A 25,754-nucleotide genomic window follows, 5' to 3' on the forward strand; every position below is an offset into this window, starting at 1 on the left:
TGCAGTAAATATTGCAGAACTTATAGTCATAAAATGTTGGTCTGGAAAAGGTCATCTAGTTCTTCCCCTGTACTGAGGCAGGAATAAATATACCTAGAACATTCCTCTCTACTAAGGGAGCTGATGTTTGTGGCAGAAGGGAGTTTTGTTTCACTGGAGGCAGAACTGGCACTGGGTTCACTGCTGTTTTAGTGTGAATGCCTTTTTAAAAGTTTGTTAAAGGCACCTAGAGTAACACATGGGCACATTTTTGCATATTTTACTAGACATGTAAATCAAGAAAGACAGAAATTAGTTGTTATTGGCTAACTTGTTTCTTTTTTTCCCCTCAGGGAAAGACCATGTCTGTAGATTCATTGGCTGTGGAAGGAATGACAGATTTAACTATGTGGTCATGCAGCTGCAGGTGAGTTGAACTAAATAGATTTTAGGGATTTATTTTTTCCCCAAGCATGTATATAGCAAAAAATAACTGTGAAATTTTAGAGCATGGTGGATAGTAGAAAACAGGCCATTGTTATGGTGGGGTGGTGAGCCAAAGTAAACTGAATATTTCATATTGTTACCATCATCTGCCAGAAAGAAGGAGAAATCTCATAGGTCTTCAGAACAGACTGATTATTTTAGTGAGAGAGGTGTGATGTTTTCTGAGATAGTTTACATCCTTCTGAAAACTTTATTTGAAATTGGAAGATAGCTTAAGATGTGCAGAACTGCTTCTGGGATAGATTAGTTTTTTCAATATATGTTTTTGATCACTTCTCTAATGAAAATACATTGATAAGAAACTTCCTGTGTAGGTTAAGACTCAATCCAGAGGATCAGAAGACCTATTCTGACTGATTGTATATGTCAATTATATTAGATGTATCATGCACCTGTGCCAGAGAATTTTCCCTAGCAGTACCCATAGGGGTGGCGATGCCTGTGCCCTGAGCTCCTTGTGCTTCAAACCAAGGGTGCAGAGCATGGATCTGCCCTACCCACCTCTCTCTTCCTTCTTACCATCGGTGGTTAGAGCGTGCTGCCAGTTGTTCCTTTGTGAACATGGTGTAAGTGTTTTGCTTCTGAATGGTACTCATTTTGGGGCTTTCTTTTCCTTTTCCTTTTCTCTCTCAACTCAGAGCTCTGCCCGATATCGGGGGAGCCTATGCTTAGGTTCCTTGGGTTTAGACTTTGTTCAGGGTGTTGCAAACTGACTGCGACCCTCGCTCTTGCTGCCTCGAGTTTTTTGGTGAGGGTCACATCAAGGACATGTGTCCAGTTTGCCAGGACTTCAAGAGCAGAATCAAGAAGTTAAGAGAAAAATGCCTCAAGTATATCCTTACTGAGGCCTCCGTTTTGCTGGCATTGGTACTGCCTAGATCAGATAGAAGGAGTTCCTCCCCATCCAGGAGCACTCCCCTGCCTTACCGGAAGGCAGGGAATGGAGGAGATCTCCTTCACCAGGACATTCCTTGAAGAGGCATAAGTGCTCAGAGCCCTCTCAGCATCTGAAGTCAAAGAAAGGAACAGTTTAAATGGTGTCAAAAGTCTTCAGCGCGGGATTCTTTAGCTGCAGATGTGACCCACTCCAGCACTGAAGATAGAGTGGACCCTCCAGCTTGCTGCCCTTGGTATTTCTTTCTAGTGGCTCGATCAGTGCAGAACCATTGATTCCAGTTCCCCAGCTGAGACCTTGAAGGCTGGGTATTTCTTCAGAGCAGGTGCAGGAAGAGGGTTGATCATCACTGAGCAAATGCTTATTTCAGTACTGACCACCCTGGAGGCCTGTGTGGCTGAGCCTTTCGGTACTGCCCTTTCCAGTTATTCAGACCAGTAGTGTCTTGCCAGCGCTATCGTACAGTGTACACATGTTGCTTCCCATGCTGGTGTCCAGTACCGTATCCTTTTACTGTGAAGCTGGCTCTGAGACCATCAGCAACCACTCCACCTCAGTGCATAGACAGGAAGCCACTGAGTTTGTCACTGGTACTGCAGTCTAGTCAAAGATATTGGACCTGATTTCTGATGATGATGTTTGGTACTCTGCCTCCCTGGCTGGTAGAGTACTCATATTCCTCCTCAGACTCTGAAGTGGGCTCCAACGTCTCCCACAACAGGGAATCCAGGATGTTCTTCAGTCATTGTTACCCTCTCATATGAGTTGTCCTGACAAGAGCAGACCAATGCATTTGAGGGCCTGGTTTAGGCATGATTGTCCTCCAGTACTGCACAAGCCCTACCATTGCCCCTACTAGGTACAATGGTGGATGCCTCCAGAGTCTAGATAATCATCCCAGCTGCACTACAGAAATCAGTTCTTGAGAAGGTGAGCCTCTCCACCCAATATCGACAGACTGAAGGAAGTCGGTACAGAGCAGCTGCTACATTACAAAAATATATCCCTTAACAATGAAGTCTCCCCACGTGGTATCAGTGGGCCTCTTGATCCTGGTTCTGACCATCACTGATGAGGTGAGGATCAGAATGGCCTGTTGTTGGCTTTAGACAGGCCTTCTACATCTGCAGTTCTTGACCAGCGCCAGGAAGGTTGTAGCCTGCCTCCTTTGAATACATCCTCCACCTCCTCTCTGGAAGAAGCACTGGTACTGGAACCCTCTTCCTCAGTACCAGATGATTTAAAGGCCTATGAAGAGCTCCTGAAAAGGATGTCTACATCCTGGGGATACAAATGGAGCTTGTGGAAGAAAATCCACACAAGCTCAAAGACATTTTACACCTGGCTACGTCAGGGAAAGTTGGTCTCCCTATAAATGAGAAAGTTATGCTGCCTAATAAAACTTTGTGTCAAACTCCATTATCTCTCATGCCAGTGGCAAAGTACCCAGAACCCAAGTAGCAGGTTCCATCTCGGGGTTCTAAGCAGTCTTTTCATATTCCATAGCAGTGGCAGTTGTAAATGAAAAGCACTACCATGGTAGAGTAAAAGTGACTCCTAAGGACAAGGACACAAAAAATTTGACCTCTTTGTCAGAAGAATTTGAGAGAGGGGTGGGAGGCTATGCAGTTGAAAGGTCTGCTATACTAGCTTCCTTGGATGCAGCAAGACTCAGCTGCCAGAGTCATGACAATGGTGGTAACCATGCACTGTGTGGCTTGGCTCCAGGATTCCCACTGAAGTCCAGCAGACTATCAAAGACCTCTCCTTTTAGGGCTGTGGATTGTTTTGTTTGAAAAAAGATGATTAACTGCATACATTAAAAAAACTGTAGGGCAGTGTTTAAGTCCCTGGGTCTGTAATCACCAGTCCCCAAAAGACTGAAGTTTTGTTCTCAGCTTCCACCAAGTCAGCAGTACGGTTGGCGTAGACACCTGGATCAGTATAAGTGGACATACAGGCAGGAATGGAGGAGACTTCCCCATCATCCAGGCAGCCACACCTCTCTAAACAGCCCATTTAAATCTTCTGTTAAGGACAGCATACTGACAATATTAGATCTTGCAAGCTGTCTTCCTCCCTTTCGGAGCCGGTTGTCATATTTCTTAAGTGCATGGCAATCCATCATCTCCAAGAAGTAGGTGCTACAGCACAGTGGAATCGGGATATACCCTCCAATTCCTGTCCTCTCCCTCCTTTCCCACCTACCTTCCCTGTCTGTTTTCAGGAACTATCTAACAAATCCAGTTCTGAGACGAGAGGAGCAGACTCTATGTTCTTTGGAAGCCACAGAAGAAGTACTCCCTCAGTATCAGGGAAGAGGATTGTACTCACGATACTTCCCAATACCCAAAGCAAAAGAAGGCCCAGGCACATTCTAAACCTTCAAAACCTAAACAGATACATCAAAAAGTTGTGATTCCACATGGTCTCCCTCACAATTATTATCCCTTGTTAGATCTGGGAGATTTGTCTGCTGCCTTTCATTTGAAGAATGCATGTTCCCACATCTATACGACCATTCACCATGTCCACAGGAAATTTCTAAGGTTTGTAGTAGGAGGGGACCACTTTCAATTTACACTTCTACCCTTCGGCATTTCATCTGCTCTGAGAGTTTTCACTACGTTCATGGCTATGGTGGCTCTGCTGCTGGCATATCCAGGAATATCGTTACCGGATGACTGGCTGCTGTGAGGAGTTCCTGTCAGCAGGTATAGGAAAGTATTCATCAGACATTCCACCAGTTTTCATGCCTAGGCCTGGTAATCATAGACTTTAAGGTCAGAAGGGACCATTATGATCATCTAGTCTGACCTCCTGCACAATGCATGCCACAGAATCTCACCCATCCACTCCTGTAACAAACCCCTAACCTATGTCTGAGCTACTGAAGTCCTTTAGTCGTGGTTTAAAGACCTCAATCTTGATCTCCTTTAGTAGGTAACTGGCCAGCAGCAATCACCGGATACCTCCTGCTCTGCGGAATTAACTCTAGTACCCCTCCAAAGGATAGAATTCATCAGAGCAGTCCTAGATTCAATTCTAGCCAGGACCTCTCTGCTGCTTTCAAGATTTCTAGCCACATGAGAACATCTGCCTATCCCTGAAGAGCCATCTTCATACATCAGTAAGGCTCCTGGGGCATATGGCAGCATGCACGTATGTGATCCCACATGCCAGGCTGGATCTCAGGGGGTTACAAACATACCACCCTCAGGTACATCACCTGGACAGTCTAATATGTATCCCTGGCAAAATCTTACCCTCGTTGGGTTGGTGGAGGAGCCAAGACAAGGTTTGCAGGAGAGTTCCTTTGTCCCTGCCTCTTTCTTCCATAACTGGTAACGGGCACTTCAGACATGGAGTGATGAGTGCATCTGGGAGCCATGCAGGTTCAAGGCTTGTGGTCCACTCCAAAGACAAGGCCTATCCATAAACATTCTCAAGCTAACAGCAATCTCCAGAGTGTATCGCCAGTTCTTACCACATATATGTGGCAAAACTGTCTAAGCAAGTGCTAACAACACCACAGTGGTGTTCTACATCAATAAGCAGGAGGCCTCCAGATCAAACAACCTGTGCCAGGAGGCAGTCAGGCTGCAGAACTTCTGTATACAAAATTACTTGATACTTGTAGCGTCACACCTGCCGGGGGTTCAGAATGGTGTAGTGGACAAACTAAGGAGGTCCTTCACCTTGGATCGTATGTGGTCCCTCACCAGGTCTATTCTAAGAACAGTGTCTCAAGTAGAGGGGGGAGAGACTGTTTTCGCTAATCCAGTAACTACTAGGTTCTTAAAAGTTCTAAATAGACTGTTCCCACATATTAGGGACCTTGTCCCAGAGTGGGATTGAATTTAGTGTTATCTGCCCTCATGGGTTCCCCTTTTGAACTGTAAGCCCCTTGCTCATGGTGGCATCTTTCAATTAAGGTGGCCTTTTTAGTAGCCATCATGTCTGCAAGGAGAATAGGAGAAGCTGCATGGCCTAGTAATGGATCCTCTATATACTGTTTTCTTCAAGGATGAGGTACAATTTAGGCCACATGGAAAGTTCATTTCCAAACTAGCGTTTGACTTTCATCTCAATCAGGATATGTATTTACCAGTTTTCTTTCCAAAGCCACAGGGTCATAGGGACAAACAAAAGCTCCACCTGCTGGATGTTCAAACAACTTTTGTGGCTTTTTATTTAGAAAGAACAAAGCCCTTTTGGTTCTCTTTCCAATTATATTTATTGTCTTTGCAGAATGAATGAGGGGCCATCCTGCAACAGTGCAGTGGCAGTCCAAATGGATCACTAGCTCTGTTGTCATGTGTTACAATGCCAAGGGTGTTAGTCCTCAAGAAAAGTTGTCTACACATTCAGTCAGAGCTCACTCAGCACCCACAGTGTTTGAGTAACATCCCATTGTGGACATTTGCAGAACAGCAATGCAGTCCAATCCACAACTTAGCTAGACATTGAGTGATTACTACTGCGCCAAGGGAAGATGCTAATGTAGGAAAGCAGTTTTGTAGTTCCTCTTCCAGTAAGACTCCTAGCCCCATCTCCATTGGAAATTGGGAGTCACCTAGTGTAATATACGTATGCAGTCACTCAAAGAAGAAAGAACGGTTACTCACCTTTTTCATAACTGTTATTATTTGAGATGTGTTGCATATATCCATTACATGTCCCTCCCTCCTTCCCCAATGCATCAGTTGTTCATCTAAGAATCTGGTGTGAAGGAACTGAAGAGCAGGCAAGGTGGCTCCTCCCTTTATGCCTTCTTGCTTGGGCCATGAGCCCAGAGCACAGGTGTGGCCACCCCTTGGGGTACCATTTGGGAAAACTCTTCCGCACTGGTGCATAAGATGCTCACGCACCTAATGTAATGGACATATGCATTTCATCTCAAAGAACAACAGTTACGAAAGGGTGACTAACCTTTCTTTCCTGTAGAAAGGGATTGAAATGGGGATTAACACTCAAAGCTTATGCTCAAATAAATTGGTTAGTCTCTAAGGTGCCACAAGTACTCGTTTTCTTTTTGCGAATACAGACTAACACGGATGCTACTCAAAATCATGGGACTTTAGGGAAAAATGTCTTGACATTAAAAAGGACCTGAAAAAGCAGTAGGTTCTGATGCACATTGCTAGTCATCCAGCCACTTGGATATTCAAAAAGAAAGGAGCATAAAGATTTCTGTGAAAACTTATGTTATGTTTTTATTCTCTGTGGCTGCCAGACACTCAGAAGGTAACAGATATAAGACTCTATCATAACTAGAGCTGGTTTGCTGACAATTAAAAAAAATCTCTTTTGTTTCAGGTTGAATTGAAAACAAAATTTTTAGCGAATTGAAAAGTTAAACAAACTTTGAGATGAGTTGAAACAAAATGTGTTTTGTTCTGACTCTATTTTATCATTTCTATTTCAGTGAATTTGAAAAAGCTAAGGAAAACTAGTTTCACAAAATGGCAGGGAAAGGAGGTGTTCCACTTTCCTCATGACTGTTCACCCAGTGGTTAGGGCACTCACCTGAGATGTGAAAGGGCCATGTTCAATTCCACCCTCTCTCTGAAATGGAGAAGGGATTTGAACTTGTGTCTCCCACATTCCCTTAGCTATGTGGCTATGGAATATTCCGATGTGGGTCCTTCTCAATTTTTCCTGTTGAAGCTGTTCCAAAATTTATAAATAATTAAATAATCATTGGGGGATGGACTTGAACTTGTGTCTCCCATATCCTATGTGAGTGCCCTAACTACTAGATTATAGGGTCATTCTCACCTTCTTTCCCCTGGCCTCAAGACTATCCATTTGAATTCATAGTGGCAAATTCATAGACTCACTCCAGAACATCACATAGCTCAGTGGGTAGTGCACTCCCCTGAAACGTGGGAGAGACACGTTCAAATCCGTACTTCACATCAGGAAGAGAGAGGAACTGAACTTGCATTTCCCACATGCCAGGTGAGTGCCTTAACAACTGGGCTAAAAGATATAAGGAGACCACCTCCTCATTCTCTACCTCCAGCCGCTTTTGAATCTAGTCCTCCTTTGATTTTGTCAAAATGTCCAAAATCTAAAATGGAAAATGTTGAGTTGGGTCAAAATGAAATGTTTTGTTTTGACATTTCCAAAACATTTTGATTTTTTGGTCTGGTCAAAATTATTCTGTGAACTCAGTGCAAATTTACGAATGGTTTTAGGTAGACTGAAACTACAATTTCTCCCCAAAAAAGTTGTCCAGCTCTAATCATAACTGATAAATATGTCAAAATCACTTTTCTGCTAGATCCAAGTTGGTGTGATTCAGGTTATCTGGAATCAGAAACAGTGAGTCACATTTTCAAAAACAGCTTCTAAATTTAATGTCTGAAATATTTGGAGAATTTTGCATATAAATTTAGAACACCTTCTCCATCACTGAATTTTTAAATCAAGATTGGATGCTTTTCTAAAAGATATGCTCTAGAATTATTTTGGGGAAGTTCTGTGGCATGTGTTATACAGGAGCTCAGATTACTTGATCATAATGGTCCCTTCTGGACTTGGAAATTATTCATCTATGAGATGTGGTGTCCTTGAAGAGTACAATGGGTGAGGGGCGAGTCCTTGGATGCGTTTCTTAAGACTTCCGTTGTGAACAGTTTAAGAAAAGCATCCAGTGTTGTAGCTGTGTTGGTCTGAGGATATTAGAGAAACAATATGGGTGAGGTAGTATCTTTTATTAGACAAATTTCTGTTGGTGAGAGAGGTGTAAGCTGGAAAACTTGTCTCTCTCACCATCAGAAGTTGGTCCAATATAAGATATTACCTCACTCACCGTGTCTCAGTTCAAGATAAGTAAAGAATTTGTTAACATTATCTGTGAATACTGTTTTTGGGACTGCTCCCAAAAATGTTCTTATGTTTTAATTAGGGTCGGAATTTGGCAGATCTGCGTCGGAGCCAGTCTCGAGGGACCTTCACCATCAGTACCACCCTGCGCCTGGGAAAGCAGATTCTTGAGTCCATTGAGAGCATTCACTCTGTGGGATTCCTGCACAGAGACATTAAACCAGTAAATTCTTTCTTAAGCTAAAACCAGAAATCAATATGTGGACCTTAGTTGACAGCATTAAGAAGAAAGGGCAGTGTATTAGATGTTAACTTGAAAAAGTCAGTAGGAGCAGAGAATTAGATGTGAATCTTTCAAGATGGATGTGCAAAATTTATTTAATTTATGCTAGATTGCAACTGGTATAAATGGCGGTCGTCTTCCAAGTGATCTTCAATTAGCATTTTCATCTGTCGGCTACAGAGATGGTATATAGCAGTAACTCCCACCACAAAATAAAATATGATTAGTGACTTTTTTGGACTATAGAAGCAAACTCTTAATGTAAGAAATCAAAGGGAGTAAAATTTAACCATAGGAAATATTTGTAAGAGTTTTAATAGTAATTTCATAATATTAAATCAGTGTAATTTAAGTTGTGGTATGGAATCTAATGTATGAATAACAGAGATACAAACCATCTCTGCATACGGAAGAAAACTGTTATGTGCAGGTGGCAGCCTGATATGCTAGGTTATCAAAGTCTGAGCTTTGGATAAAACCCACTAAAAACAGAAAGCTTTTGGTTGCTTTAGTAAAGTGTAGGTACAGAAATTTTATTTGGGAAAAACAACATACAGTACATAATTCTGAAGGAATTCCTCAGCAGTTATTATGGTGTTCTGGTAATTGATTATTCAGTAATATTATGCTTGTTTTTGTTTGGAAGCCTTATTCACCAACAAAGACACTAAATTTTCAATTTCAAAAAGAATGCACAAATTTAAATAAAATATATTGAACAAGCAGGATATTTAGGACATGGTCGGATTTAATAGGGAAGACTAACTCCTGAAGGTCCCAATGCCTTTAAAATTAAATATTTGCCTGATTATGTTAATGAAAGTATTATTTTAAATACCATGTAAAAGTGTTCCAACCACAAAAAAAGATAGCTACAGTACTGCCCTTACATCACTTGCAAACTGGCAGTTGACTAATATAAAGTGATAAATAATAAGCTATACTTTACTTAAATATGTTAATAGTTTATTATAGGTTTTATTGTATGATTATAGCTTATAGGTTATTTTAATTTACAAAGTGTTTTCATTTGTTTTTTTCTCAGTTACCTCTATTGAACTGTAGATTTTGCATTAACCATTATGAATATTCTTTGGTGGAGTTTTTTTAGACAGCACTCTAGTCTTGTTTATCTCTGACCATCTGTCCATTTATTACTCCTATGGTTTGTTATTAAATTCCTCTAAATTACAAAGTATATGTTTTCTTTAGAGAAGTATAAAAACTAGAGATGTCTATAAAGCTGTCATATTGCCTATATTTTAAGGTGAACAGCAAGTGTTTTTTTTAATAATGAACTAAATTAAGGTTAAATAGCAGGCATTTAGTATTGAATTCCAGCATATAATCATTTTAAACTTGCCTTTTTTCTTTGTAAAATTATAACCAGAGGACTGTATTATCCTTGCTATTTAGCGCATTCCATATATTTTCTAAATGTGGCCAGGAATGAGCTCTTTACGGTTCCTTCTAAAGCTTCTATGTCTCTTCTGTTCTCCACTGCTGAAGAAAATACTATTATCCTTCTCCCTGTCACACAGATTCACAACCCCTAAGTTATCTTTAACTCCTCCTTCTCCTCCCCACACATGAAAAGGGTCACTAAATAGTGTTCTTGCTTCCTCGACAACATACAGAAAATCCAACTCTTCCTCTCTTGTCTGAAAGTCAAAACACTTGTCCATACCCTGGCCACTTCTGTTTTAAGTAATGCATTCTTCTTCTCTTTGGAGTCCCTGATAACCACATCACTGACAAATTTTGTCAAAATGTAACAGGTTCTCTAGCTTGCCTGTTGCTCTGAACACATCTCTCCTCTATTTGAAACCTTTGGCTTGTTGCCCTTTGCTCACCTGATCCTTCCTTTCAAGGTCCTGCATGACTAAGATTCAGTCTATATTATCAAATCTAATTTCTTATTGTGTCCATCCTCTCCCCTTTCACAACTGTCAGTGATGTCAGTTCCACTGCCCTCTTTTATTCCCTTCTTGCACTCCCACGTTTGTGTCTCTCCCATGCATAAGAGATAACATGGGAAAAAACCTCCAACTTCACCAGGCTCTTACATTCCACCTAATGACCCACTTGTTCCATAAAGCCTATGAACACTTTGCCACAGTAAGCCCCATTCCCACTGCTACTTTACTGACAGGAAGGGATGGGATATTTAAAAAAAAATACAAAAAATTCCTGTGCCCCTCTTCTTTTGGTATTGCACTGTGGCTTGTCTTTTCTATTAATGTCAAAAATTGTAAGCTTCTTCATGCAGGGACTTTCTTCACATTTGTGCATTGTAGAGCAGTGAATGCATTGTTAACCTTTAATAAATAACAATAAATAGAGCTATCTTTTGAATGTATAGCGTGATAACCAATAAGAATTGCCCAATAAATTGTAGAGTGTTGTTTGATCATGCACTTAGTGAGAACCTGAATTATTTTTCTTTCATCTGTTTGTTAATATCACACACTATACTTTTCTGCTGTGAAGTAGGTCTTATTTTTGGTATTTTATTTTTCTGGTTTCCTCTGAGATTATCACTGCATTTGTTACATGCATGCTATATATTGCTGTACACTAAAAATGTCATCAGATTCCACTGTGAACATGTACAATTGAATTCCATACATGCGAAGCTCTTCTATTTTTTGTCACCATTATTTTCATCTTCTGACTTAATGTTATCTGACAAAATACACTGAATTTCATGCCCTAATTATAATGCCCAGCTAACAGGATGGTGTGAGTTAAGAAATCTTCATTTTTATCCTTCATTCTTGCATTATATTTTTTTTTAAATGGTATGTCACCCAGGACTTCATTTGGGTGGTTCGTGGAGCCAGAGTCAGGAAGGAAATAGGTTGAGACAGAGATAAGTGGAGCATCGAACTTGAAAGGTGTGGAGACTGTGAAGTAGGCTAGAAGCGGAAGGTGATGATATGTGCATGATGGGAGGGCAAGGGATGGATGGAGGCAGCCTGGTAACTGTAGGGAGAAGAGTTTGGATGAAGCCAGTGGAGTTGAGGAAGTGTACAAACCACAGGGAGGTGGAAGATGTTGCTGGTGGGGGAAAGTGATTGGGAACTTAAATATTGAGCCAGGACAGGAGCAGGAGCAACAGAGAGAACCACAAATTATATTAGAACTATTCCTTCCTTCTAAGAGAGGTGTTACATAACACAACAGCACATCTGGATGAAAGGGTTAAATCGCTTTCTAGGGATAAGATGGACTTTTGACTTGGAGTATTCTTTACCTACAGGTAAAAGTCCACATTATTTACTGGAGAAAAATGCCCTGAGCTCAGACCTTCAGCATTCCAGAAGCAGTAAGTCCAGTGGTGGTTACAGGCCTGTAGACATGAATGGGAGGGCTTTGAAACTATCTCTGCATAAAGAGAATACTGCAGAACACACATATTTCTGCTCCTTTTTTATTTTTATTTTTTTCATCTACCCATTGGACCTGAAACTGCTGTATGTTTTTAATATTTTTAGTTTTTTCAAGTTTATTCAGCAGAAATGCTTTTTGTAGGTTTTAGAAAATTGATAGTTAAATTTGTCATTTAGGCTTTGTGTTTGTGTTTTTCCTGACAGAACTTATAGGCCTAAAAACTTGTTTCAAAATGGTTGGCTTTGAAATGGTTAAAAAAAATCAAGTTTTAAGCACTGTAAAAAGTGATGGGCCATATTCTTTGCTTGCTTCTCATGGCAAGCCAGAAACAAATGTCTAGTTCCCTGTAAATGCCTTGATGCCAAGACTTCCAATCTTAGCCTCACTTCAAAAGTCTTGATATTCAGGGAATCTATATGTGCACTTGTGGATGAGCAATCTGACAAGGCACAGAGAAAGAGAAGAACAAAGTTATGAAATCTTAGTTATCTTGTCAAATGGATTTTATAAATGTCCATGCCCTCTCTGTACAGCTCTTACAATGCAAGTTTTTGGTACTGTCTTTGACACATCTCAAAGCCAAATTCTGCTGTGGAATTTCTGCTAGCATCCAAGTCTGATTTATCAAGACTATCCAAGTAATCTTCCTTGACCGTAGTATTCCTTATCTATTTTTTCCTCTGATCTCAATGGCAATCCTTTCTCGGTGCAGTCCTTTGGTGTACAAAAATAATGACAGTCTAAATTCACCATCGGGAAATGTATATGTTCCCAATTGTCCCTGTTTGTATCTGTCCTGCATGGAGGGAGACAGGTTGTAAGCTTATCTCAGCCTTTCTAAGTTGGCCATGGCCCATGTGGATCTTCATTATAACATCTGTGGACTGTGGTTCCTTCTGTTTACAGAACCACTTAAGTTAATTCACATTAAAGAGTCTTTTCTGAAACACTGAATGGAGGGTATTCTTCTAAATTAATGTCACGCTTTTGTTCATTTCCAGAGTGATAGTATCTCAGATTCTCTGTCTAGATTTGAGTTGGAAGGTGAACTTGACAAGTCCTGCCATTCCTGAACAGCAAATTTTTGTTTCATCTGTTCGTCTCCGATGGATGATGTAAAATCTTACAAGTGACAATTTGTCAGCTCTCAGATGCTTTAAATGATCCTCTTTCTTCATTCAGAAGAAGGCTTGCAACCAGTTAACAACTTTATATCTGACATAGACTAGAAGGCAGGTCTCCTATCGTTTTAAACTCTGTCGATATGTTACAGACTCACTTGGCAACAGTCCAATCTATGATTAAAGTGCTTCCCTGTGCAGGTCTTTAATGTTCTTTTATTGACTCTTCCAAATTCTTTGGAAGTGAGACCAGGAAATGATAAATTTGGAATTCTAAGGACTTTCCACCTTGCTGCCCCTAATAAACAATATAGAATATTAGACTGCTTAATAGCTAAAAGGACACTTTTTTCCTTTGGTTTTTTTCACGAATGGCAAATTACTAGGTCTGGTAATTAGTTATGCCACCAGAACATTTGCCAGTGAATTATGACAACTTAGGCAGCTAACTTATAAGAGTCAGAATTGTCTAATGACTCTATTATACTAACTCTCTCTGATCCATCTATAAACTTGTGCTCTGCCTCTGGCATTATTTGTTGTGACTTGTTTCTCTTTCCAGAGATACAGGAGTTCAGTCTCTTTCTTTTAGAACTTCATCTGCTTTGCTCCAAGATGGATGATATCTTGGCCAAAGTTATAAAGACCAGGGCTACTGTTGGATTCATTGGTTTCATCCAAACTGGGTACGTGAAGTACCAGGCAGTAGAGAATAAGAAATCAACAATAGCTTTTCCACAGTCATCAGTGCCAAATTTCCAATATGGTGAATTCTCCCACTTGTACAGGGGTTTTACTTAGTGCACAGACTCTTTCTTCAGCTCTTTGGCCTAGCCCTGTTTTTCCCACTGATAATTTTTAAAGCTTGTTGAACAAATCTAGGTCACATGGTTAAAACAAAAGTGATAGGCAGACTGTTATATTAGAAATGTTGCTGACAGCAGAGGAGCTGAACCAGTGCAGTATTGAGAAATTTTAGGAAAAAAGACTATGTAGACAAAACCCAAGAATTAGGATCTGTGGAGGCAGATGATGAACAAGAAAATGAAAATGAACTCTAACTGAAGTTTTCAGAATGTATTGCCTTCACAAATCCACACTCTCTCCCTCCAACCCATTTTTCTTTGAAGATTTTTTCTAGGCAGCCAGAAAAGAGGAGGGAGCATTCTGCATCCCTCTCTTGGCAAATACAGTGCCAGTATAATGTGTTTGTTTCTCCAAAGTTAATAGAACATGGGCAGAAGTGAAAATATAGACGGAAGGATAGAATAATGGAAAATGACATACATCAATATGTGTATATTAATGATGTATACTTTTTTGTTTCTTTTTCTAGTCAAACTTTGCTATGGGACGTTTCCCTAGCACGTGTAGGAAGTGTTACATGCTGGATTTTGGCTTGGCACGACAGTTTACAAACTCATGTGGGGATGTCAGACCGGTAAGAATTTTTTTCACAATTATTGTAAATGATTATTAATTTGTTGTGATACTATACCAAAATCTTTCTGGAGACTGAATTGATACAGTATCTAAATTTGGTTCACTCCATTCCAGAACAGAGATGCCATATGATCTAGTGGGAAGTGCAAAGGACAGGAAGCCAGGAAGAATCATGGGTTCTTTCTTTGGCCTAAGACATAGATTTATTGTGTGCCCTTGGGCAGTACTTGAATGTCTTGTATATCAATCAATCTATCCAGCTGGAAAATTAGGCAAAAAGCAGAACCTTGCTGAATAATGGATGTTACATCAAAGCTAAACTTTTCATAGTAAATAAATTACAGAAAATAATATAGAGGTGAAAAACTCAAACAGTACATTGAAAACATACAGTAGTTTGGAGAGGAAAGAATTGGGTAGAATGGTAGAATGAAACAGAATATAGCTAAGTTTAGTTTAATATTGCCATAAGAAATACAGTAATTTTCAAATACGAATTAGGAATTGGGGAATGACTATGAGTTAGAGAGGATCATAGATACAGGGATCTGAATAAGAACATTGCAATAAGTACAGTAGAGCCTCCCTAATTCACTGTTGATAGGGAGGGAGTCCATTGTGAATTCCTGAAGTTTGCAAATAGGGAAGTAAGTGAACACAATGTACGACGATACATCCTAAAATGTCGTTTATATGTTTAACTAGTTTTTTGTTTTAATGTTTATGGTAATATTGAATAATATAGTAGTCAATATTCTGTAGTATATTTTGTACATGTAATGAAGTTGAGTAATAGGAACATTCTCAATAGCATTTACAAATCAATCTTGGCTGAGAGGTGGGGCAAAATAGCTATTTTTGTGTGTGCAAATTCTGAGGTGTGTGGATTAGCAAAGTAAATTAGCGAGGTTCTGCTGTACTCTATTCCTTCAGTCATAATGCTGGACATTGCAATGAAAACAAAGAGCAGGGGAGACCAACAGAGTGGCTGCAGCTGTTTTAAAGGTGAGCAAGTGGTTTTTAATTTTCATAAGCTTTTGTCTTTTTCTGTGTGTCTGGTGTTTACGGTTGTTTTTCTGACTTGTAAATTTGAAATGAAACAAATTCTTATGATTCTCTGAGTTCAAAAACATACATCCACCAATGGTAGTATTTTCAGGAAAATTAAGAGAAATACTATATTTTCTGTTGCAAGCAGTTCACACAAAATTGTTTCTCTTATGAAAACGCATTTGTTGCCTTCGTTTTTCATTGTAGTGCCCTGCAGTATAACTGAAGTAGTTCTTTAGTGAAATGTAGTCTATTTTCAGGCTTTTCTGATGGTATAATGCATACTGTAATGATGATACAGCATCAGCAAGGAAAATGCATATTAGTTTTTATTTGCACTAATCAATCACTTGTGTCTTTAGGTTAAATAGCAAGTAGTTCTTGTTGTACCTACAAAACGACTACTAATAAAACTGAGTTGCATTTTCTTTAAGCAGAATATCCTGTGTGTTGACATAGTCTCTTCACTGCCATATAGTGATTCTTATTCTGATCTTCACTAGATTTTTGTATAGGTTTTCTTAAATATATTTCACAAATAATCTGGAGATAGTAAAAAAAAATTCTCCAAAAATTTAGAGTTGTATTATTTTTTAAAATCTAATAAAATACGATAATAAAAGTCAACATATGTTATGGCATGGTGGTTGCTGCTCCATAGACATCCACGATATAATCATGCCATAATGTCCAGATATTGCATTCTGATTTTTTTTATCTGTGTGTTAAAATGTTGAGCTGTGATGATGCAAGTTCATAATGCAAACATTGTCAACTCAAGTCAGGAAGTCAGGTCCTCAATATTTCATTCCTCCATTTGATAACAAAGTTGGTTCTTCAAGGCTAAGTACTGCTGTATTCTAGTGAGTTTAAAGGTTTTTCTCTGCTATTGATAAGTGTTTTGTTTTGTAACTACTGGAAGTTCTTTGAACATATACATGTAAAACAAGAGCTAACTACTCAGTTAAAATAGAAAATCTGGGCCAGAAGCAGTGTCTTATTTAAAAGTTGTTTTCTAGGAATGTAACTAGTAAATTACATCTCTCTTTCAAAGTTGTTCTGGAAGAAAACTTCCTTCTTGGCTTTTGTGATTTCCTATTTTACTGCCAATAATTAAGACTAAGATTTAGCCATGGGTATTTTTAGTAAAAGTCATGGACAGGTCAGGGGCAATAAAAAAAAATTCACGGCCCTGATCTGTCCATGACACGTAGAAAGAATGAACCCAATTGTGGCAGTAGCACTTCATCACATATGTAGAAATAAGTAGGATATCTGTCTCATTCAGTGCCATAAATTCCATCATGTGGAACCATATTAACTTCCAGATGGTTCATCAATAGTATTAGCGAAACCTTTAGGTCCAAAGCACAGATTTTTGCCTCTTGAGCTAAAAGAGTGATAGTAGTAGAACATAAGAACGGCCATACTGGGTCAGACCAAAAGTCCATCTAGCCCAGTATCCTGTCTTCTGACAGTGACCCATGCCAGGTGCCCCAGAGAAAATGAACAGAAAAGGTAATCATCAAGTGATCCATCTCCTGTCTCCCATTCCCAGCTTCTGGCTAACAGAGGCTAGGGACACCATCCGTGCCCATCCTGGCTAATAGCCACTGATGGACCTATACTCCATCAATGTATCTAGTTGTTTTTTGGAAGGCTGTCATCTTCTTTGTGGACAATCACTAAAAGGAGATAAGGCATGAATTTTGCCAGTGGTTTCACAGTATTTGCTGATAGCAGAGGAAGGGTGAGACTCGGGAATCCTGAGTTTATATTCTATGGGGGGAGTGAATTCTAGTGGTAATAGATCTTCTACACTTACCCTCTACTTTCCTTCCCCCCAGACCTGATCTTTTCGGCCCCAGCCTCTCCAGCCTATCCTTGTGACAGTTCAAGACAGTATCCTTGTCTCCCCTCCTAAATTCCTTGCCTAGGCCTAGCTCCTAATCCTTGGCATTCCAGTGAGGCTATCTTCTCTGTCTCCTCCTCTTTGCCTGAGTACCAACAGAGGGAATATTGTAAATCCAGGAGAGACAATCTCCTTTTTCTCAGTTCCTGTGCTCGGTACAACAGTGGCCTATGGCTGCCCAGAGGAGAAATTGCAGGAAAGGCCTGCTCAGCCCCGTAGCTCTAGGATGGAACATACTTAGTACAGATATAATCCTTGAAGAGATTAGCCACCAAACTCAAACAACTTTCTATTGGGTATATGTGAACTGAGATTTTCAGAATCTCATGCTTGTCCAAATTTGGGCAAATTATCGTGGAGACAGCAAAAGGCTCTGACACCACGGTGGCACCCCCTTCTTGAAAAATGTTAAGACCGTGCCCCAAAGCATGGAGCACTAGAGTTTCTTAATAAAATGTTGTAATAATTTTTTAACATGAGTAAATTGACATAATTTCTTTTCACTTCGTTCTGAAAAATGTTTGAACTAGTTTAGCTGAAGTTAATAAATATATCAGTCAGCCTGAAGTAGACATCTGGCATGGGAAGTGTCTGCCCAAACAATTAAAGTTTGGCAAAGTTATAAGGAATTGAAACAAGGGGAGTTGGGAAGTAATGGGAGGTGTCGGGCAACCCTACCGTTGGTGTCTCTACCTGCACTGCCTATAATACATTGTAAATGAAGCTCTGAAGGTGGCAGCCAGGCAGAAAACCATTTCACGGCAAGCTCTACAGCAGTTAAGGGCAGGGAATTTTGGGCCAAGCTCAGGAAAACCTCCATTAGAAAGTGTTTATGTTGCAAAATGGAAATGGAGATTCATTCAGTCCAAAGGAATTGATTAGCTATCTTTTCCAGTAACAACTTACTATTGTTTAATGTTATTGTGGTAGCTCCCAAAGGCCCCAGTCATTGTGTTAGGTACCTTACAAAGAATGAAGACACAGTCACCTCCCTGATGTGAGTTTGGTTCCCCCTTCTGTTTCTATCTGTAAAAAGACAATGTCCTAAATGTCAACTTCTGCAGTTGCACTTGACATGTTCCAAATCCAGTTATTTGGAAATGATTCCCCTAACCATCCTATTAATTTAATCACAGAGTCTTAAGGGGAGATCATAGATTCTTTTTGTGCAAATTTTGCAGCAGCTTTGTACATTCTCTAGTTTATTGCAGTTTGGTTTTTTATATCATCTTCCTCTACCTTCCTGAAATGGTTGTAGAATTAAGTTAAAAGCAGCTGCAGCTTCTGTAACAAATTAAATTACTCTCTGTAGTAAGGAGATGTAATTAAGGGAAAAATTGCTCCCATGATATTTTAGAAACCTGCCTTACCACAGAAAGCATGAAACCTCTATTTAATACTGACTAAGTGGTGTAGCGTGAGCGTAAAATTTAAATGTTTCTATCTTTATGTAGTTTGTTTTTTAATACTGATTTTATCTTCATCCATCGGAGAATGTATTTCTCCTGTTAAAATCGGTGATCTACATTGAACTGAATGAGCCCATGTTTTAATCTTTTATATTATGGTTTAAAATGAGATAAAATAAAGACAAAGGATAATGTGATTGTTGTATTACCTTCTGCTCCCTAGCATAAGTAATGAGCATGACATAAATCATACTAAGAGTACACTTACCGTGGTTCAGTTTGCCTTGAAAATATAGTAAAGAGCAATATGATACAAGACTGAGATGATCATATTTGTCATGGAAAATATATGATTTCAGTCAAGAGAATGGATTTTTGCAAAGAAAAATGTCAGAATAAATGGATGATTCTATACTTCAGCAATAAAAGTAAAATAAAAAGCAAAAACTCAGTTTCTTATTGGAAGATGTTAGGATGCAGGATTTTGGCAATTCTACAAGTTTACCCCTTCCCAGCATTTGTAAGCTGCACCTTTTAAAAATAATCTTGTCTCTCTGCACCACACTCCTCATCTGCATCTTGGCATTCATGTTGCTGTCCTTCAAATTCCATCTGCCGTCCACCAAATTCCTCCCCATCAGCCTTCCTTTCTGACTTAAACTCCTGGCTCTCTCTTTTCCTCTCCTCATAGTCTCCCTCACTGATCCTTGGTGACTTCATTTCCATGTTGGTGACCCATCTGACCTCTTTGCCACATATTTCCTTACCCTCTCCCCTTCATTAGACCTACAGCCTGGGTTCAGCGCTTCCACTGATGAAAAGGACCACTGTTCACTTGATTTGGTCTTCACTGAGCACTGCGCTGTCTCTCTGATCCCCTCTCTGACTAATGCCTGTTCTCTTTCAGCATCACTCATCAGCCCCCCCACTTGTGACCTGCCAATTGGTCTTTCCATGACTTCCAGTCCATAAGCATTGATGACTTCTTGTCTGCTCTCAGCCCTCTCTTCCCTGCCCTCTTTTCCCTTTCTTCCTTTGATGTTGTTGTGAATTCTTTCCCTGGTTCAGTGTCCTCCAGCCTTGATACTGTTGCCCCTCTATCCCATCGCAAGGTCACCCTGCCAACCCCCAGCCCTGGCTTACTCCCAGTATCCACTCCCTCTGCTCCTGTAGAGCATCTCTGGTGGAAATCATATGAGCAGGATGGTGTCCTCCACTGTAGATTTGTTTTATCCTTCGGTTCTGTCATCTTCCTAACTAAACAACTCTACTTTTCCAACTTCATTGAATCCCACACCCTCAAGCCCAGCTGCCTTTTCACCACCTTTGACTCATTCCTCAAATCTTGTCGACTTCTCCCAAGAACAAAATATGAGGGAACCTTTCCCTTTCCCCTCCTATAACTGTCTCCTCCTTCGCCCCTGTCAGAGCTCTTCTTTGCGTGTATTGCTTTTGGACATATGTAGGGTGGCCACATGGAGCTTGGTACATACTTTTGCTGTTCATTACACCTTGGTGCAAGACTTTGTGATGGATGCCTCATTCGGTGTGGCTGTCCTTCATTCAGCGGTTCTGTCATCTTTCTCACACCCTCCTTCTAATTAGATACTGCTTGTTAATCACCCTCAGTGGAATACAATAGGGACCACCACTCGAAGAAGAAGAGGAGATTATTTACCTGTTATTGGAGGTTCTTTGAGATGTGTGCTTCCTATCTGTATTCCAGTCCCACCCTCCTTGCCCTCTGCTGTAGATCTGTTTGATTTGCAGTGGAGAAGGAACTGAGCCTCTGGGCAGTCCACCCCACCCATTATCACCTCAGACGAAACCAGTAGGCTGAGCAAGCGTTCATGCATGGATCAATGGACACTACTACTTTCAAATTCTCTGGCTCTGGACACATGGCACATGGGTATAACCCTCAGTGAAATATAGATAAGGACCACACATCTTGAAGGATTTCCAGTTACAGGTACGTAACTTCCTCATTTCTCATCTGCTCTCTTCTTGTAACCCCTCCACTTGCCCCAGTGGACCCCATCCCAGCCCATATCTTTATCTCCATAGCGCCTGCTCTCATTACTTTTCTCTTAAGTCTATGTCTACACTACAGAGTTACGTCGACTTAAGTTACGTTGACGGTCATAAACCTCTGTAATTATATTTCTTGTGCATGTTCACACAATGTTCCTTGTGACAGTGGAGCGCGTCCACAGTTGGTGCTCTAACACTGACAGAGACAGCAGCTCAGAACCTGTACTCCTTCCTCACCTTCCTTGACTTTTCAGCCTCCTTTGACACAGTTGACCACATTCTTCTTCTTGTAATCTAGTCTTCCCTTGACTTCCATGACTTTGTCCTCTCCTGGTTCTCCTCCAACCTCTCTAATTGCTCATTTAGAATGTTCTTCAGAAGATCCTCCTCATTCCCTCCACTCCAGATTTCGGTGGGGGTTCTATAGGGCTCTGTCCTTGGTGCCTTTCTGTTCTCCCTCTGCACTTTATCTCTTGGTAATCTCATCAGCGAACGCAAATTCAGCTACCATTTCTATGCTGATGGCTCACAGATCTACCTCTCTCCTACAGTCTTGTCTCCTTCTATCCAAATTAAAATCTCAGTCTCTCTCTCTGACATCTCCTCACAGATGTCTAGCCATCAACTCAAGCTCCACATGGCTAAAACGCAGCTCTTAATCACCAACCGAAAGTCCTTCTTATATCCCTTAACCCATTTGGTTAGTAGATAGTTGTGCCTTAAATGTAGCGACGCAGGTCACCCATTCCGATTTAAAATCACACATAAGGGAGCTTAGATGGAGGAAGGAGGATTCTGTCATAGAGATCACCCCATGTCATCCTATTGAGTGAACGAGGTTTACACCCTGTGGAAAAGACTGCGGTTCCGCTCCCACATCTGGCCAATCCCTGTAACTCCACATTTTCATCCTGCCCTCCCACCCAGGCTAGTTGTGGCAGTGGGGTTCCATTGAAGCCAAGCTACCAAGGACTCCCCCTGGGTGCAGTTGCTTCCAGGATTCTGGGATTTTGAGCTGGGGGAAGCTCTGTGGACAAGATAATACAGCTCAAGCTTTTATTATCTTTTCTGATTATTCTTCATTGGATCAAGGTGGGGACACTGTATGCATCCTCAGCTTCCGCCAACCCGGTCTCCACCATCTTCCCCAGCACAAACCATGGACCATATTGCAAGGCCTCCTTGGGTCCAAGGGACATAGGTGATAGTCCTGCCGAGGCAGATGAACATATCAGTAAATACCTTTTAGGATTCTCCCATATTCTATGTTCAAGGATTTTGGTGCTTTCTGTCATCACAGCTTTCCCACTAGACTTTAATTCCATCAAATATATGTTTTTAAACATAGCTTTATTACTGCATTCTTTGAATCCATTCCATACCTTTCTGAACTCAGGGAGTTATGGTACTAAAATTTCCTGTTGTTTTCTGTCCTCCCCTATCTATAAGAAACAGGACTCTACCTCTGACTTCCCCACTGAAGAAGTAATTTCTCTTATAACTGGATTCTTTACTTTCTGGATCATACTGCTATCCTCTTTGTAAGGAAGGAACCTTTCCAAAACACCATGTGTGGCTTTATCTGTTACCCACCAGATATCCATATATGAGTCCCTGTGAGTACAATGCTTTGTGGTTTTATTTTTCTTGAGAGTTGGTCCAGAAACCAATCATTCTGGTATCATCCATTCCTAGAACTCTGTAGCAGATACCCAATATAATTATTCATACTCTTATCAACGAGTAATAGTCAACTAGTCAGAAACACAGTTAGCTAGATTCGGGGTGAATTGGTTTAAACCAAAGTGATTTTAATCACAGAATTATGTCAGCAAAGCAGGAAAGCACACACTATATCTATACACATTTATTTAAGCACTTACGTAACTTAACATACATTTATTCAGTCGTAATAGTTATATTTTTATTACATTTAAAAATGGTGAGTGATGCATCTTTTATTTACTAGACGAATACTTTTTAATTATGATTTTTATCAAGCTGTGTTTGGATGGGGATTGGAATTCAATTCAGTGCACAAAAACAGCATTTTAAAATTGTTTTTATTAGTTAAATAAAAGTATCTTAAAGGTGCTTGATCCATAAGGGGGAAAAAGTTAATTTATCAAAATAGGTTTTGTGTTTTGTGTTTAAAACTAATTTATTAAACAAAGGAAATAATTCTAGGTAATGAATTTAACTGATTTTCTGGTCACCATTTCCTTCAGGATTTTAGAATTAGCAGGTCTCATCCTCTCACACATTGTTTTTATTCACAGATTGGAAGAGGAAAACAAGCTTTTCTGCTTTTTCAGCTCCCAATCTGTTTCTCAACTTCGTGAGAACTAGTCATTGAACTGAAGTAGTTGAATAAACTCAAAAGAAGAAAATATTCTCTTTGCACCTGCAGAAGAGGAAACTGCTGTCAAAAGTTGTTTTAGCACTTCAACAAACTTTGGTGTCAGGTGCTTAGCCAGTGATTTCCACTAGTTCAGTAGTTTGACTTTCTTTAATACTTCAACAAACATGTACTATTTGAATTTTTTTAACTTATTAATAGATCAAAGTAAGTTTAGGCCTTAATATTGGTGTTATAATTTCAAATAGGTTTATTTTTAAAAGGAAAAATTTATTAAAGCTATCCAAATATTTTTATTTTTTATTTTAAATCATTGATTTTTATGCAGTGTGGTGGATACCACTTGCTATACTAAGCACCATTTGGTTATAAATTATGAGACCAAATTCTGTTCTTGGATGTGCTTACAGGGGAGCTTCTGCTGAAGCTAATAGTGCATGCATGTGTATCTGAAGGTAGAATTTGGCTTGTATGATAAATGTCTCATTCACAGTCTGCATAGCAGAACTATGTTTTTATGAATAGATGAGATGCAAGAACTGTAAAGACTCCTTTACATTATTACATCATTAGAGTTAGTTAATATAAGCAATGAAAGAAACAAAAGAATATAATTCCAGATCAGAAATCAAATCTTTTATTTAACTTTGTTATGCCCCAGTCACCATACTATCCATATATATTATGGTTGTAAACTTTACTGCACACAGAAGACACCATAAACAGTCCCTTTCGGTACCAGCCCAACCAAAACTAATAAATAGTCCAGTGATGGATAACTAACCAATAAACAGAATATTTCATACTCTGTGTTTTAAAAATCAATAAACTTGGGCTCTTGAATACTGTCAGTGGGAGGGAGTTCATCAGGTAGGGACTTCCTGCAAAAACATCCTATCTCCAGACAAAAGAAGCACGCATCTAGGTACTGTCAGCAGAAATGTGTCTGGTGATTTCTGCCATCACAGTGGTCCATTAGGAGAGTAGCAGTCTAAAAGTATATCTTTATAAATGAATATGAAATATATTTGGTTTTATATATTTCATTCATATTATCACTACTCAGTTATTATGCATGTCATTCAGTGCTACTTCCTGAAACATGCTTAAGGTTTACTTAAATACAGAAACATTTCCATGCATTTTTCCTGTGGTATGTATTCACAAATCTTTCTCAGTTCCAGTCTAACGTAAATGTGTGACTACTCCCTGTTCATACTATATTTGGGGCACATTTTAAATCAGTTGCCATTTTAATGCCTTTACATTCAGGGAAAGGAGGGGTTGAGGTATTTAATACATTTAAATGCATTCATGTGCAACAGAGGGAATATTTTTTCGTTATCTCAGTACATATTTATTAGTTGGCCAGTCCTATGCAACTGGTAGCCCAGCATGAAAAGTGATGAATGGATTTGAGGAATCCTCCTTATTTTTTGAATTAGAATCTATTTATTATCACTTTTGCTGACATCTAAATGCATCACCATAATACGGAGGTTTAACATACAGGAACTTCTTTCTGCAAAGTAATTCTGAAAATAGTAAGAGATGTATCAATAAAGCTTTTCTGTAGTTTGACATTTGCAGGGCTTGTTGTGCTTTTCATTATATTCTTGGGATGTTTTATGTGGATAATCTTTTACAGGACTATTGAGCAAACAGTTGTCAGCCCATTTAGTTATCTTCCTCTCCAATGTGATTTGCTATTAGGAAACATGATATTTCACCTTTGGATTAGATTATCCCGAATGACCTCCATTCCATTTACAGCAGGCAAGAGCCAATATGAATGATTTTGGAGGCTACAAAAAGAGGACTCACAGGAGGATTTCTTAGTGGATAAACACTGACATTTGATGGAATCCAAGAAATCACTTCTGTAATTATTAACTCTCTCTTCCCTTCTACATATTCCCTCATCCACAACTTTCCTTCCCACCACATGTCTATTTTTTCGTACAGTGCAAAACAATCCCAGGGATTAGCCCCCGGGAGTTAGCAGACACCAGTTCCTCACATAAACTGCTGATGCAGAATGCATTGATACGTAGTCATGTGCAGGGCCAGTGAATTAATGACATATCCATTTGTCATCCTGATAATTAGTTAGGCTTTCCAGACTCACTAACTCAGAGGTCTAGCTTCTTGTTTCCTCTTTGGATCATTCATTCCATCTGATTCAGACTTTCGGTACGAAGTCTGACATGACACTGAAATAGTTGAGTTTACCCATACTTGAAAATGGGAACGTATTGCCACATGCTCAGAAATCTTCACATACTTGTCTGTTTAAAAATCTAATACAAATTTTTTTGTCCTTATTCTTCACGATCCTCAAAACTTTCAATCATACCTCTCTCATCTCTGCTTATGACTCTTTAATTTGAGTAATAGATTCTTCTCCCACATTGTATCTAACATAGCCTTTGTGTGCCTATTGCCCCAACTCTTCAGATCAACCTCTTTCTTCTTCTTATGACATCTAATCATTTATCATAAAACAATGAAATCCTATTTTCCTAATCAGTTTCC

The 25,754-nt window shown here is 39.6% G+C and overlaps 1 protein-coding gene across 3 annotated transcripts in view; it reads left to right on the forward strand.

The window, feature by feature from the left end:
* The window catches only part of TTBK2 (tau tubulin kinase 2), a 227,017-nt gene that overhangs the window by 113,911 nt on the left and 87,352 nt on the right, over positions 1–25,754 (forward strand). For 2 of the 3 annotated variants that reach the window (XM_048854904.2, XM_048854906.2), the window contains exons 4-6: positions 333–406; positions 8,298–8,438; positions 14,349–14,453. In XM_048854904.2, the coding sequence (XP_048710861.1) occupies positions 333–406; positions 8,298–8,438; positions 14,349–14,453 (320 nt within the window). Of the gene's footprint in view, positions 1–332; positions 407–8,297; positions 8,439–14,348; positions 14,454–15,387; positions 15,461–25,754 lie in introns of those variants that run through there. The other variant, XM_075129683.1, reaches the window with a different exon arrangement.

This window comes from Caretta caretta, chromosome 6 (assembly GCF_965140235.1).
Source record: "Caretta caretta isolate rCarCar2 chromosome 6, rCarCar1.hap1, whole genome shotgun sequence".
Lineage (NCBI taxonomy): Eukaryota > Metazoa > Chordata > Testudines > Cheloniidae > Caretta > Caretta caretta.